General features: G+C 47.9%; 2 protein-coding genes across 3 annotated transcripts in view; one reads left to right on the top strand and one right to left on the bottom strand.

Annotated features, from left to right (window-relative positions):
• The first annotated feature begins 808 nt into the window (after positions 1-808).
• meig1 (meiosis/spermiogenesis associated 1) lies at positions 809-8,604 on the top strand. 2 transcript variants are annotated; one of them, XM_078419438.1, is made up of 4 exons: positions 809-926; positions 4,429-4,551; positions 6,201-6,373; positions 8,476-8,604. In XM_078419438.1, the coding sequence occupies exons 3-4, from the start codon at positions 6,215-6,217 to the stop codon at positions 8,602-8,604; spliced, it is 288 nt and encodes a 95-aa protein (XP_078275564.1). In that variant the 5' UTR covers positions 809-926; positions 4,429-4,551; positions 6,201-6,214. The 2 variants fall into 2 exon arrangements, with proteins under 2 accessions (XP_078275564.1, XP_078275565.1); XM_078419439.1 differs by lacking the exon at positions 4,429-4,551 and having other exon boundaries at positions 893-926.
• Positions 8,605-9,229: 625 nt separating this feature from the next.
• The window catches only part of dmtf1 (cyclin D binding myb-like transcription factor 1), a 75,026-nt gene continuing 67,697 nt past the window's right edge, over positions 9,230-16,558 (bottom strand). The window contains exon 17 of the mRNA XM_078419424.1: positions 9,230-9,248. The gene's annotated coding sequence lies outside the window, so the exon portion shown is untranslated. The remainder of the gene's footprint in view (positions 9,249-16,558) is intronic.

The following is a 16,558-nucleotide window of genomic DNA, read 5'->3' as shown; positions in this document are numbered from 1 at the left end:
AAATATAATCAAGGACAGTCAGACTGGTCAGAGAACTGGGAAGGGGGAGGGATGGAGAGAGAGGGAAAGCAAGGGTTACTTGAAGGTTGAGATACATGCTAAGGGAATAACATTTAGTGCAAGGTAAAGCCAGTAAAGACCAATCAAAGATAGTCCGAGGGTCACCAATGAGGTAGATAGTAGTTCAGGACCACACTCTGGTTGTGGTAGGATGGTTCAGTGCCTGATAACAGCTGGGAATAAACTGTCCCTGAATCTGGAGGTACAGACCCAGAGAGTTGTGAATCTGTGGAATTCTCTGCCACAGAAGGCAGTGGAGGCCAATTCGCTGGATGTTTTCAAGAGAGAGTTGGATTTAGCTCTTAGGGCTAACGGAATCAAGGGATATGGGGAGAAAGCAGGAACGGGGTACTGATTCTGGATGATCAGCCACGATCATATTGAATGGCGGTGCTGGCTCGAAGGGCCGAATGGCCGACTCCTGCACCTATTTTTCTATGTTTCTCTGTTCTCTGATTCTACAGGTGGGACTGGTGTAGATGGGACATGTTGGCCAGTGTGGGCAAGTTGGGCTGATGGGCCTATTTCCACACTGTATCACTCTATGACTGGTGTAGCTGGGACACGTTGGCCAGTGTGGGCACGTTGGGCTGAAGGGCCTGTTTCCACGCTGTGTCACTCTTATGACTCTGGGCTGGCAGACAGAGAAGCCCTGCGCTGCCACACACAGTGGACGGTAAGTTCCACGCGTACGTTAACCAGTGCTGGAAGAATATTGTAGCGTCAGACGTTGCCAAGCTACCGAGCACAACAACCCCAGCGGCAAACTCCCAACGACCGGGCTGGCGACAGGAACAGAGAGAGAGAGACACACACACAGACGGTGTGGGCATTCTCATTCACTGCCAAGCCCCAGGATACTCGCAGTAAGTATCTTCCCCCAGATACGGCGGTGGAGAGCACCGGGGGTGGACAGGTTGGGGAGATAGAGAGAAAGATAGATAGACAGAGAGAGAGAGAGAGAGAGAATGAGAAAGTTAGCTAGACTCAAGAAGGGTCTCGACCCGAAATGCCACCTATTCCTTCTCTCCAGAGATGCTGCCTGACCCGCTGAGTTACTCCAGCACTCTGTGAAACGTCACCTATCCATGTTCTCCACAGATGCAACCCTTCCTCCTACAAAACTGGACCCAACCTTTCAATGTTTAATCTCCTCCCCTCTTGTCGAGTAGGAACGGGGTACTGGTTTTGGATGATCAGCCATGAACATATTGAACATTATGGCTCGAAGGGCCGAATGGCCTCCTCCTGCACCTATTTTCTATGTTTTCTAAGTGGGTGTACGGAACGAGCTGCCGGAGGAGGTAATTGAGGCAGGGACATGGATAGGACAGGTTTAGAGGGATATGGGCCAAATGCAGACAGGTGGGACGAGTGTAGATGGGGCATGTTGGCCCGTGTGGGCATGTTGGGCCGAAGGGCCTGTTTCCACGCTGTATCACTCTGTGACTTTGTCAGCAAACTCACTGCATTCATTCACGCTGGTTCAGGTTTATTATTGCCACATGTACCGAGGTACAGTGAAAAGCTTTGCTTTGCAAGCTGTCCAAACAGATCAGATAATACCATACATAAATACAATCAAGCGAAACTCAAGTACAATAGTTAGAGCAAAGGGGAAGATACAGAGTGCAGGATATAGTTCTCAGCATTGTAGTGCATCAGTTCCACAAAGTCCAATGTCCGCAATGGGGTAGAGGTGAATCGGACAGTACTCTAGCTTATGGAAGGGCCGTTCAGAAGCCTGATAACAGAGGGGAAGAAGCTGTTCCTGAGTCTGGTGGTGCGCACTTTCAAGCTTCTGTTTAAGGCAGATGATAGTTGTTCAGACATAGCTGGGTGTATGACTGAACAAGGTTAGCTCTACATCAGCATGATATACCTTTACACAGGTGTCAATGCAATGTACGCTGTATATAATTGACAAAGCATGCTGTGATATAACAGGGGGGTGTCATGTTGCTGTTCATTGTTGCAAGAATCTCATACAGACACCACATACTTACAGTATTTAGTTCAGTTTAGCTTAGAGATAAAGCATGGAAACAGGCTCTTCGGCCCACCGAGTCCGCACAGACCAGCAATTACCCCGCACACTAACACTATCCTACACACACTAGGGACAATTTACAATTTTACCGAAGCCAATTACCCTACAAACCTGCACGTCTTTGGAGTGTGGGAGGAAACCGGAGCGCCCGGAGAAAACCCACGTGGTCACGGGGAGAATGTGCAAACTCCGTACAGACAGCACCTGTAGTCAGGTCAGGATCGAACATGGATCTAGGGTCATAGAGCGTGGAACCTCTCGTCGGGCAGAAGATACAAAAGATTGGAAGTGAACACCACCAGATTCAGGAAGAGATTCTTCCCCTATGCACCACTGTATCCCCACATGATGTCCTGATCTTGCAGCAGGTTCGAGGGAGGGTGTGGCGGGGGGGGGGGGGGGGGGAGGGTCAGGCAGGGAGGATATCTCAGCACTTGTCCACAAATCGGCTGTTGCACTGTTAGAACTGCTGAGGGGGTGGCACAGTGGTGCAGCAGGTAGAGCCGCTGCTTCACAGCGCCAGTCACCCGCGTTGGGTAGGCAAGAGGTTTATTCCTTGGAGCGCAGGGGAATGAGGGGTGTGATCTTATAGAGGTGTATAAAATGATGAGAGGCATAGATGGGGTGAATGCCCAGAGTCTTTTTCCAGGGGTAGGAGAATCAAGAACTAGAGGGCTTAGGTTTATGGTGAGGGAGGAATGATTTAATAGGAACCTATTTTTCACACAGAGGGTGGTGCATGTAAGGAACGAGCTGCCGGAGGAGGTAGTTGAGGCTGGGACTATCACAACATTTAAAAGATACTTGGACAGGTACTTGGATAGGAAAGGTTTAGAAGGATATGGACAGATTCCAGGAGGTGTGCGTTTTCACATCTTCTGTACCTCTTGCCCGATGGGAGAGTGGAGAGGAAGGAGTGAATAAACAAAACTAAATGAACTAATCTATTGGGGCAACCAAAGAATTCGTGAAATGTTTTCATTTTCTTTTCACAAGGATGTTACCAGGACTCGAGGGTCTGAGCTACAGGGAGAGGTTGGGCAGGCTAGGACTTTATTCCTTGGAGCGCAGTAGGATGAGGGGTGAACTTAAGACTTGTCCTTGATTATGCTGCTAGCCTTGCCGAGGCAGCGTGAGGTGTAAATGGAGTCACAAAATGCTGGAGTAACTCAGCAGGTGAGGCAGCATCTAGGAGAGAGGGAGTGGGTGACTGACATGGTCAGTGTGAAGAAGGGTCTCGACCCGAAACGACACCCACTCCCTCTCTCCTAGATGCTGCCTGACCTGCTGAGTTACTCCAGCATTTTGTGATACCTTCGATTTGTGCCAGCATCTGCAAACCGTGCTTATACTTGTAGGGTCACCATTGGTGAAACTAACTTTTGATTCTGGCTTAATTGAATGTCAGAGAAATCAATCGAGGACTCGGACTGATGAAGAGCAAGACTTTATCACACGATATCATGGAGGGACTGCCCGGGACATAGTTCCTTTATATTTATTCACCGGAATTTAGAAGAATGAGAGGGGATCTTATAGAAACATATAAAATTATAAAAGGACTGGACAAGCTAGATGCAGGAAACATGTTCCCAATGTTGGGGGAGTCCAGAACCAGGGGCCACTGTCTAAGAATAAAGGGGAGGCCATTTAAAACTGAAAAAACCTTTTCACCCAGAGAGTTGTGAATTTGTGGAATTCTCTGCCACAGAGGGCAGTGGAGGCCAATTCACTGGATAAATTTAAAAGAGAGTTAGATAGAGCTCTAGGGGCTAGCGGAATCAAGGGATATGGGGAGAAGGCAGGCACGGGTTACTGATTGTCGATGATGAGCCATGATCACAATGAATGGCGGTGCTGGCTCGAAGGGCCAAATGGCCTCCTCCTGCACCTATTTTCTATGTTTCTATATACTGTCGAACAAACACGTGTTTGTGCACACTAGCACATATCTTCGTTCCTTAAACAGCTTAGTCAGGGAGTCATAAACTGCTGGAGTAACTCAGCGGGACAGGCAGCATCTCTGGAGAGAAGGAATGGGTGACTTTTCGGGTCGAGACCCTTCGTTGCGATTTTATCGAAACCGCCTAAATTACATTAATCAGACCCGTATGTAGGCGCTGTTGATTTTGCAGATAACAGTTGATAACATCACACACAGGGAAACAGGTATCTGTAAACAATGCTCCAATCATTCGGCCAAGGCTTTCCTCAGATCAATGTGGCATCTTGAGCTTTGCAACACGTGTCAACAAGCAGAACAGCTAAAGTTTAGCAAAATTCCCTCACACTGAATGTCCTGCATTTACGTTGCACAGCTGTTGTTGGTGTGATTTGAACGCGTGTCCTTGGATTGCCAGTCCAGTGAAAGCTCCTCTCGGACACCGCGGATGAGAGAGTGCGACTCAGTTCTGCCAAACCCAGTCGAACCAGTTGACCAGGTAAGTTCCAGGTGCCTACACGAGGAAACCGCAGGGATCTTACGCAAAGCACAAAGTGCTGGAGGAACTCAGCGGGTCAGACAGCATCTGTGGAGGGAGTGGTTCATAACATAAAAAATAGGTGCAGGCATAGGCCATTCGGCCCTTCGAGCCAGCACCACCATTCAATATGATCATGGCTGATCATCCAGAATCAGTACCCCGTTCCTGCTTTCTCCCCATATCCATTGATTCTGTTAGCCCTAAGAGCTAAATCTAACTCTCTCTTGAAAACATCCAGTAAATTGGCCTACACTGCCTTCTGTGGCAGAGAATTCCAGATTCACAACTCTCTGGGTGAAAATGTTTTTCCTCATCTCAGTCCTAAGTAGCCTACCCCTTATTCTTAAACTGTGACCCCTGGTTCTGGACTCCCCCAACGTCGGGAACATGTTTCCTGCAGCTACCCTGTCCAATCCCTTAAGAATTGTATATGTCTCTATAAGATCCCCTCTCATCCTTCTAAACTCCAGTGAATTCAAGCCCAGTTGATCCATTCTTTCATGATATGTCAGTCCCGCCATCCCGGGAATTAACCTGGTGAACCTACGCTGTACTCCCTCAATAGCAAGAATGTCCTTCCTCAAACTAGGAGACCAAAACTGCACACAATTCTCCAGGTGTGGTCTCACCAGGGCCCTGTACAACTGAAGTAGGACCTCTTTGCTCCTAAACTCAAATCTTCTCTTGAAGAAGGATCCAGACTCGAAATGTCACCCGTCCATTCCCTCCACAGATGCTGTCTGACCCGCTGAGTTCCTCCAGCACTTTCTACTTGTTGGGTGGTGGGTGGTGACAACCAGTGACCCAGGCTAATTGGATAGGAAAGGTTTAGTGATGGGCGCCAAATGTGGAGTGGTGGGACCAGTGTAGATGGGACATCTTGGTCAGTGTGGGCAAGTTGGGCAAAAGACACAGAAGCTTGAAAGCGCGCACCACCAGACTCAGGAACAGCTTCTTCCCCTCTGTTATCAGGCTTCTGAACGGTCCTTCCATAAGCTAGGGTACCGTCCGATTCACCTCTACGCCTGACATCAGTAGTGGGGAAGATGCTGGATTCGATTATTAAAGATGTAACAACAGCGCATTTGGAAAACAGTGACAGGATTGGTCAAAGTCAGCATAGATTTATGAAGGGAAATCATGCTTGACTAATCTTCTGAAATTTTTTGAGGATGTGACAAGTAGACTGGATAAGGGAGATCCGGTGGATGTGGTGTATCTAGAATGCTGGAGTAACTCAGCGGGACAGGCAGTATCTCTGGAGAACATGGATAGGTGACGTTTCACAGAGTGCTGGAGTAACTCAGCGGGACAGGCAGTATCTCTGGAGAACATGGATAGGTGACGTTTCACAGAGTGCTGGAGAAACTCAGCGGGTCAGGCAGCATCTGTGGAGAACATGGATAGGTGACATTTCACAGAGTGCTGGAGTAACTCAGCGGGTCAGGCAGCATCTGTGGAGAACATGGATAGGTGACGTTTCACAGAGTGCTGGAGAAACTCAGCGGGTCAGGCAGCATCTCTGGAGAACATGGATAAGAGATATTTTGGATTGGGACTTTTCTTCAGACCAGCACATAACCTTTTTTCTTGCTTCTGCTCTTCAGGTATTTCTTACATTATGTCGCTACAAACCTTTGGACATGTTGGAACAGAAGTTAAACCAAAGTTCATGAGTCGGGCCAAACATTGGACTGAAGAAATAGAAAACCTGTACAGGTTCCAACAAGCTGGATACAGGGATGAAGTAGAATACAAGCAAATTAAGAAAGTTGATGGGGTATGTTATTTTTGTGTATTCTATTTATAACATGTGGCCTTTGCTGGCAAGGCTAGCATTTATTCTCCATTCCCAATTGCCCTTGAGATGGAAAATATAGAAACTAGGAATCGCAGTTGCTGTTTTACAAAAAAGGACAGAGTGCTGGAGTAACTCTGCGGGTCAGGCAGCATCTGTGGAGAACATGGATAGGTGACGTTTCACAGAGTGCTGGAGTAACTCAGTGGGTCAGGCAGCATCTCTGGAGGACGTGGATAGGAGATGTTCTGGATTGGGACCCTTCTTCAGACCTTTCTTGGGGTGTCACGGTGGCGCAGTGGGTAGACATGCTGCCTCACAGCGCCAGAGACCCGGGTTCCATCCTGACTATGGGTGCTGTCTGTACGGAGGTTGTGCGTTCTCCCCGTGACCTGCGTGGGTTTCCTCCGGGTGCTCCCGTTTTCTCCCACACTCCAAAGATGTGCAGGTTTGTAGATTAATTGGCCCTCTGTAAATTGTCCCTCGTGTGTGTAGGATAGTATTAGTAGACAGGGTGATCGCTGGTTGGCCAGGACGCGGTGGGCCGAAGGGTCTGTTTCTGCGCTGTATCTCTAAACTAAACTAAACAGTCAAGCCAAACACAAGTACAATAGGTAGAATGCAGAGAAGGATTCCAAAGTGCAGAATATAGGAAGGGTTTTGCCTCAACTGTCATATGTTGAAAGACTGGAGCGACTAGGCTTGTATACACTGGAATTTAGAAGGATGAGAGGGGATCTTATCAAAACGTATAAGATTATTAAGGGGTTGGACACGTTAGAGGCAGGAAACATGTTCCCAATGTTGGGGGAGTCCAGAACAAGGGGCCACAGTTTAAGAATAAGGGGTAAGCCATTTAGAACTGAGATGAGGAAAAACTTTTTCAGTCAGAGAGTTGTGAATCTGTGGAATTCTCTGCCTCAGAAGGCAGTGGAGGCCAATTCTCTGAATGGAGCTAGATGGAGCTCTTAAGGATAGCAGAGTCAGGGGGTATGGGGAGAAGGCAGGAACGGGGTACTGATTGAGAATGATCAGCCATGATCACATTGATTGGCGGTGCTGGCTCGAAGGGCCGAATGGCCTCCTCCTGCACCTATTGTCTATTGTCTAAAATGTCATCCATTCCTTTTCTCCAGAGATGCTGCCTGTCCCGCTGAGTTACTCCAGCATTTTGCGTCTATCTGCAGAATATAGTTCTCAGGCTAAATGTCTTGAGTTTATTTTATTTAGCACCTGCAGTTCCTTGTTTCTACAATAGTCTTTTAGTTGTCGTTGTGTACCTGTAAATAAACTTGATTTTGTAAAATAAGTGCCCCAACATGATTCCTGCTTGCCTCGATTCCTGCACTAGATTGGACCACAGCCAGAGATCGGGAAATGTACCAAGAAACGTGGCTTTTAGTTCAGTTTAGTTTAGTCTATTGTTACGTGTACCGAGGTACAGTGAAAAGCTTCTGTTGCATGCTAACCAGTCAGCCCTCTTTAGCACTGTACCGTGGGCTTAGTTTAGTTTTAGAGATACAGCGCGGTAACAGGCCCTTCGGCCCACCGAGTCCGTGCCGACCAGCGATCCCCGCACACTCGCACTATCCCACACACACTAGGGACACTTTACAATTTTTACTTAAGCCAATTAGCCTACAAACCTGTACGTCTTTGGGAAGGAAATGGGAGCACCCAGAGAAAACCCACGCGGTCACGGGGAGAACGAACAAACTCTGTACAGACAGCACCCGAGGTCATGTTTGAACCCGGGTCACTGGCGCAGTGCGGCAGCAACTCTTCTGCTGCGCCACCGCGCTGCCCTAGCTGTGTCTGTCTGCAGAATATAGTTCCAGCCAAAACTTCTTGAGTTTATTGTCACGTGTACCAAGGTACAGTGAAAAGCTTCCAGTCAGCGCAAAGACACTACATGATACAATGGAGCCACTCACAGTGTACAGAAACATGATAAGGGAATAACGTTTCGTGCAAGGTAAAGCCAGTAAAGTTGGATCCGTTGAGTGCTAACCAGTTCAGCATTGTGCCGCGGGTCTGAGTTAATAAGTGAAGTGCGGCAAGACTGAGATGTTGTGTTGATGCAGGTAGATCGCTGGCCGGAGACAGGATATGTGAAGAAGCTACAGAGACGTGACAATACCTTCTATTACTACAGCAGGAAAAGGGAATGTGAGGACAACGATGTTCAGAAAGTCAAGGTGTACGCCTATTGAACCGGTCTTGTTCACCACACCTTTGAGTGTAAATAAATCAGTTTACCTTCACAAAGTTATTTGATTGGATGGTTTACATCCTCAAAGTTGCGATTGTCCTTCTTGTCCAGGTTAAAAGTTAACGGAAATGTATTTCACCTCAGGTCACGCTTATAGACAATAGACAATAGGTGCAGGAGGAGGCCATTCGGCCCTTCGAGCCAGCACCGCCATTCAATGTGATCATGGCTGATCATTCTCAATCAGTACCCCGTTCCTGCCTTCTCCCCATACCCCCTGACTCCGCTATCCTTAAGAGCTCTATCCAGCTCTCTCTTGAATGCATTCAGAGAATTGGCCTCCACTGACTTCTGAGGCAGAGAATTCCACAGATTCACAACTCTCTGACTGAAAAAGTTTTTCCTCATCTCAGTTCTAAATGGCCATGTTTCCTGCCTCTAACGTGTCCAACCCCTTAATAATCTTATACGTTTCGATAAGATCTCCTCTCATCCTTCTAAATTCCAGTGTATACAAGCCTAGTCTTTCAACATATGATTATAAAAGCTGTACCTGCAGGTAGACACAAAAAGCTGGAGTAACTCAGAAGGACAGGCAGCATCTCCGGAGAGAAGGGATGGGTGACATTTCGGGTCGAGGCCTTTCTTCAGATGGAGAGTCAGGGGAGAGGGAGACACAAAGATAGGGAAGGGTAAGGAGTGAAAACGAGAAATCAAAAGGGATGGAGTTCAAGGAAAATCTACATTGGTTCCTTGTTAGCTGAGGAGAAGGTGACTAAGAGGCATACAACCAGTAAAAATTAATCAGGAGGACAGTGAAACTAGCCGGAGAACTAGGAGGGGGATGGGATGGAGAGAGAGGGAAGGCAAGGGTTACTTGAAGTTAGAGAAGTAATTTTTCATACCGCTGGGGTGTAACGTGCAGGTGACGGCTCTCTGTGTTTAGTTTAGAGATAGTGTGGAAACAGGCCCTTCGGCCCACTAAGTCTGCACCGACCAACGATCCACCCGCACACTGTCCTACACACATGAGGGACAAGTTACAAATTTTACCAAAGCCAAATTAACCTACAAACCCGCACGTCTTAGGAGTGTGGGAAGAAACCGGAGCACCCGGGGAAAACCCACGCAGGTCACGGGGAGAACGTACAAACTCTGTACAGACAGCACCCGTAGTCAGGATGGAACCCGGGTCTCTGGCGCCGTGACACAGCAACTCTACCGCTGTGCCACCGTGACACCCTAAATCTCTGCGGAGCTTCCAAATCATTTACTTAAACTGAGAGGCAGAGTAGATGGGTCTAAGTTTTTCTTTACACTAGTAGCAATTTTTTTCTGTTTATTTTCTGTCTTTTACTTTCTCATTTACTTTCAACTGAAATAAATTGAGGCATTATTATTAAATCTGAAAATGAAAGGCAATTCATTAGACTAGAGTAATTCAATTGATTAAAAGAACCAGCGTGGAAACAGTTCACGGAGTCCACGCCGACCATCGATCGCCCGTTCACACTAGCTCTATGTTATCCCACTGTCTCATCCACTCCCTACACACTAGGGGACAATTTACAGAGGGTCAATTAACCTACAAACCCGCACGTCTTTGGAATGTGGGAGGAAACCGGAGCACCCGGAGGAAACCCACGCAGGTCACGGGAGAACGTGCAAACTCCACACGGACAGACAGCAACAGAGGTCAGGATGGAACCCGGGTCTCCGGCGCTATGAGGCAGCGGCTCTACCCGCTGCACTATATTACTACAAGTGTAAGATCAATGGTTTGTGTTTTAAAACCTTTATGATTCTGTCCTATTAAATGGCGAGTTGGATGTGATGGAACTGTTCAGGGCATTTGTACACACTGAACTCCGTTTTATGAAGGTGTTCAACACCTGGTTACAGGTACATTCATAGTTTAGTTTAGAGATACAGCGCGGAAACAGGCCCTTCGGCCCACCGAATCCGCACAGACCAGCGGGTCAGGCAGCATCTGTGGAGAACATGGATAGGTGACGTTTCACAGAGTGCTGGAGTAACTCAGTGTGTCAGGCAGCATCTCTGGAGAACATGGATAGGTGACGTTTCACAGAATGCTGGAGTAACTCAGCGGGTCAGGCAGCATCTCTGAAAAAAGGAATAGGTGACATTTCGGGTCGGAACCCTTCTACAGATTGCGAGGAGATCAATAAATAAAACAAAATGTGCATTGTCTGGGAAAGAGTTTCAGATCTGGAACTGATGTGTTTATTAATTTAGTTTAGTTTAGAGATAATTTAGTTTAGTTCAGAGATAGAGCATGGAAAAATGGCCTTTGCCTCGCTGAGTCCAAGTAAACAACAATCACCTGTAAACTGTCCCGCCCCCTCCCCTGACATCAGTCTGAAGAAGGGTCTTGACCTGAAACGTCACCCATTCCTTCTCTCCCGAGATGCTGCCTGACCCGCTGTTACCCCAGCATTTTGTGTCTACCTTCGATTTAAACCAGCATCTGCAGTTTTTTTCGCACACACTAGGGACAATTTAGAGAGGCCAATTAACCTTCAAACCTGCACGTCTTTGGAGTGTGGGAGGAAACCGGAGCACCCAGAGAAAACCCACGCAGGTCACGGGGAGAACGTACAAACTACCTACATAGCACCCGTAGTCAGGATGGAACCCGGGTCTCTGCAGCTGTGAGGCAGCAGCTCTACCCGCTGCGCCACCGTGCCGCAAATAGTTTGGGGTTAAAAGGGAAGAGGGGTTCCTAGAATGCAGCTCAGACCTTGCCTTGCCCAACACATAAAGGATGTATTGTCAGATCTGCTTGGGGAACAGGAGAGAATGAGGCAACCAGAAAATCAACAATTGGAAGTTGTTGGTGTGCAGTCTAGTGAGGTTTGCATGATAATAAATGGGAACTTACAGAGATTCAGCAGTCTAAGTGATTTCACTCTCCATTGAAAGATAGACACAAAATGCTGGAGTAACTCAGCGGGACAGGCAGCATCTATGAAGAGAAGGAATGATTGACATTTCGGATCAAGACCCTTCTTCAGACTTTGGGCAGTTTCCCTCGATCCCCAAATAATGACATGTTCTCTGAAATGTTCACAAACCGCCTGCTACCACTCATTTACAACGGTTCCTCCATTGCTAAGAACCACCAACAGATGGAACCAGTATGAGATTTTTTACGTGCAGGAAGGAACTGCAGATGCTGGTTTACAACGAAGATAGACACAAAAAGCTGGAGTAACTCAGCAGGACAGGCAGCATCTATGGAGAAAAGGAATGGGTGACGTTTCGGGTTGAGACCCTTCTTCAGACGTTTAGATTTTTAATAATTTTTCTCTCTTCTAGCTTTCATTCACCCAATCGGTGCGGACTCGGTGGGCCGAAGGGGCCTGTTTCCACGCTGTCTCTCTAAACTAAACTAAACTACACAGTTCAGCCTCCATATACAATAGAAATGTGCCCTAGAGTCTAAATTCACATTTAGAAGTCGGCAACGTTTATATCACAGAATTTCAACTATAACTTGTCAGACTGAAGAGATTGAAGAAGAGGGAAGAGATAGCAATTGCATTTGCTGAGGTTTACTGATCTTCCCTGGAGCAATAGCTTGACAAATAGCTGCTTATACTCAGATTAACCTAAGAAACTGGCTGCTTGCTTCACTCCCCCACAGGGCCACCACACACATCTATATACTAAAGCTCTTGTTTGTTCCTGACTTGCAACCAAAACGGTATACGATAGCGCGACAATTTTAGGCCCACCTTACTCACCGACGTCCCTTTGGTGCTAATGGAAGAAGTTTCATTGAAATTGGTGTTATATATTTTTAAGTTATTCACAATTTAAAGTTTAAATCTATCTCCTGGGGAGGGAGGGGGGCAGGGAGGGACGGAGGGAGGGAGGATAAGGGGGGTTGAGGGGGATAGGGGAAGGGAGGGAGAGGAGGGAGGGAAGGGGAGAGGAGGGGGGAGGAGATGGTGCTGCACCAATGCAGGAGAGGTTTGGGCCCAACAGGTCCACTTGGTCTAGTATTGTAGATAAAACTCCATTTCACCAATTCAGCAGGACGACCTTAACCCGTGCTCTCGACAGGCCACGAGTAAACCTACGTGTGATGAGTTAATTCAGTCAAAAATAAGGTGACACTGTTTCAAATACAAAACTAAGTTATCTTGAAAAACACAAAGTACTGGAGGAACTCAGCAGGTCAGGCAGCATCTGTGGAGGGACATGGACAGACGACATTTCGGGTCGGGATCTTTCTTCAGACTGAAAGGTCGAAGTATGTGGGGGAGTTGGGGGACTGGATGCAAGAAAAGGCCAGAACAAATCAGGGCTGTCAACAGATGACCTCAGGAAAGGTGGAGCCCACAATGGCCCATTGTTGGCATGGGAAGATGAGTAACGAGAGGGGGGATCTTATTGAAACATATAAGATAATTAGGGGATTGGACACATTAGAGGCAGGAAACATGTTCCCAATGTTGGGGGGGTCCAGAACAAGGGGCCACAGTTTAAGAATAAGGGGTAGGCCATTTAGAACGGAGATGAGGAAGAACTTTTTCAGTCAGAGAGTGGTGAAGGTGTGGAATTCTCTGCCTCAGAAGGCAGTGGAGGGAGGCCAGTTCGTTGGATGCTTTCAAGAGAGAGCTGGATAGAGCTCTTAAGGATAGCCTAGTGAGGGGGTATGGGGAGAAGGCAGGAACGGGGTACTGATTGAGAGTGATCAGCCATGATCGCATTGAATGGCGGTGCTGGCTCGAAGGGCTGAATGGCCTACTCCTGCACCTATTGTCTATTGTCTATTGACACAAGGATACGAACAGTGGAGCTGGTAGGACGACTAGGATGAGGGAGGGGGGAGAGAGGTTAGGGGAGGGAATGCACAAGCTCTTATTGAAATTAGAGATATCAATATTCATACCACTGGGTAGTAACTATCCCAATGCTGTACAGACCAACAGAGTGTCGAGCACAAAAGCTGATCATTGAGCATATTCCCTGAACAGAATATTGAAGATCCCTAACCAGTCTGAAGAAGGGTCTCGACCCGAAACGTCACCCATTCCTTCTCTGCAGAGATGCCGCCTGTCCCGCTGAGTTACTCCAGCTTTTTGTGTTTATTCTGTACTCTTTCCAGCTTGACAACATCGTTCTGACAACATGGTGCCCAGAACTGAAATCAGTTCTTTCCTTCCGCCTGTTTTCTGTTCTGACAGACCACTCATTTCACAGTCAACATTATTGGATTAGCTTTTTGATTCAGATTTATTAACTAAATTTAATTTTCTTAACCACCGTGATGAGATCTGATCTCTCTCCTCTGTTAACAGTGTAATAATATTTGTCATTTCATAAAGATTAGATAGATAAGATTAGATTAGATAGATTTTTCCCATGGTATGGATATCAAAATCACGAGGGCATGGGTTTGAGAAGGAACTGCAGATGCTGGTTTACACCGAAGATAGACACAAAATGCTGGAGTAACTCAATAGGCAGGCAGCATCTCTGGAGAGAAGGAATGGGTGATCAAGATCCTTCATCAGACTGAACATGGGTTTAAGGTGAGAGGAAGGAGTTTTACAGGGAATCTGAGGGATAGGTTTATTTTTCACAGTGAGAACGGTTGATGTCGAGAATGCAATGACACAGGTGGTGGTAGAATCAGACACAATTACTACACACTGTGTTATGATATATCATATGCATGTAATGTATGTTACGAGATTGAACGACTTAATAAAGTCCACACAAGCACGGGAGTTTCATACATTAAAAACATGGCCACTGTAGCGACCATAGAGAATGGTCCAGGTCGTCGAACCCTCGGATTGGCCAGCGAGGTCACGTGTGAACGCGATCATGGGGATTGGTCCAGGGAGCGACATCGCTGATTGGCCAGCGATGTCATGTGCGCGTTTGGCGCCCGAAATAGCCAGTTCGGTGAAGTCTTCGAAGAAGACAGTAAGTTTTTGATGGTTGTCCTTTACCTTGTTGTTTAACTCTGTATTCGAATATTGCGGCTGCAATAAACTTCCTTTACAACCAACAAGTTTTCGGACTCGCCATATTGGTGACCCCGACGTGATCTGGACGATCACCGACTAAGCAGGAACCCGACGCCTCGTTGACGATGACCGCGCCGGGCACACCGGAGTTAAGCGCGGAAAGCGTTCACCTTCCGTTGTTTTGGACGCACGCACCGCAAGCTTGGTTTATCCACACCGAAGCTCAATTTCACATAAAGAAGATATCGGACGAATCCACGATGTACTACTACCTCGTCAGCGCTCTATCGCCGGACACGACCAAGCGCGTGATGCGGTTCATCGTGAATCCACCTGCGGAAAGCAAGTACGAGGCCATGAAGAAAGTATTACTGCGAATCTTCGGGTTTAATAAGCATGGTGGTGCGGCAAGACTTCTGCACCTACCGGATCTTGGAGACCAACTGCCTTCCGTCCTCATGTCCGAAATGATGATGCTAGCCGGTGAGCATACGGATTGCCCTATGTTCGAATAGGCATTCCGCGAGAGACTTCCTGAGGATGTCCGACTGCTGCTCACGGATTGTTCTTTTAAGGACCCCGAAGCATATGCAGCGAGAGCGGACGCGCTCATAGCGGCAAAAAACAAGGCAAGCGGTTCGATCAACAAGGTCTCGACATCAGTGACCACGCCACAGCGACGGCAAGATGGCGCCACGTCTCCCGCCAATTCTCCGAAAGCCCGCCAAAAAGATCCGCACAAGCGCGGCTGGTGCTATTATCACCTACGATGGGGTAGCGAATCCCGCAACTGCCGTTTGCCTTGTACCTTCGCGGGAAATGCCTCGGCCGATCGTACATAGGGGCAGTTACGATTGGCCAGAACCGGCGCCTCTATGTCCATGATCGATTCACGGACACAGAATTTTTGGTGGACACGGGAGCCATCGTCAGCATAGTGCCGCCGACCGACCTCGAAACCAGATCGGGTAAGACAGGTCCCACCCTCATCGCGGTTAATGGCAGCCCAATTCGCACTTTTGGTATACGGAAGATGTCCCTTGTGTTAGGCCTCCGCACGTACGAATGGCCATTCATCATAGCCGACGTCAAACAAGCGATCCTGGGCGCAGATTTTCTCTGGGCTTTTTCACTGGTCCCTGATGTCCGCGGTAACGACCTCCGACCCTCCGCCGAAGATGAGCACGTCGCTCCGACAATCGCCTCCTCGCCCAGCCCTACTGTCCAGGCCGTCGTCGCGGCCCCCGACTCGTACGCTGAGATTCTGGCAGAGTTTCCAGAGCTGCTCATTCAACGTTTTGACACGCCTTCGGCCAAGCACGGCGTGGTCCATCACATCCGCACCGAAGGCCCACCATGTTGAGCACACACTCAGATATACCCTCACATCCACAAATATACCCTCACCCTCAGATACTCACTCAAATATTCCCTCACTCCCTCAAATATACTCCTCACCCTCAAATATACCCTCACCCTCAAACATACCCCTCCCCCTCAGATATATCCTCACCCTCAGGTATATTCCTCACCCTCATATATACTCTCATCCTCAGATACACCCCTCACCCTCAGATATACCCTCACCCTCAGATATACCCTCACCCTCAGATACACCCCTCACCCTCAGATATACCCTCACCCTCAAACATACCCCTCGCCCTCACCCTCAAATATAACCTCACCCTCAAATATACCCTCACCCTCAGATATACCCTCACCCTCGGATATACCCTCACCCTCAAATATACCCCTCGCCCTCACCCTCAAATATACCCTCACCCTCAAATATACCCTCATCCTCAGATATACCCTCTCCCTCAAACATACCCCTCGCCCTCACCCTCAAATATACTCTCACCCTCAAATATACCCTCACCCTCAGATACACCCCTCACCCTCAGATATACCCTCACACTCAGATATACCCTCACTCTCAGATATACC

Source organism: Rhinoraja longicauda, chromosome 23, assembly GCF_053455715.1.
Source record: "Rhinoraja longicauda isolate Sanriku21f chromosome 23, sRhiLon1.1, whole genome shotgun sequence".
NCBI lineage: Eukaryota > Metazoa > Chordata > Chondrichthyes > Rajiformes > Arhynchobatidae > Rhinoraja > Rhinoraja longicauda.
This window is presented reverse-complemented; position numbering and strand designations above follow the sequence as displayed.

What these genes read in the sequence shown, in the direction of transcription:
- meig1 (XM_078419438.1), top strand. Translation starts at nt 6,215, where the DNA reads ATGTCGCTACAAACCTTTGGACATGTTGGAACAGAAGTTAAACCAAAG. An exon ending in AAATTAAGAAAGTTGATGGG is followed by an intron (nt 6,374 to 8,475) that starts GTATGTTATTTT and finishes GTGTTGATGCAG; the next exon opens with GTAGATCGCTGGCCGGAGAC.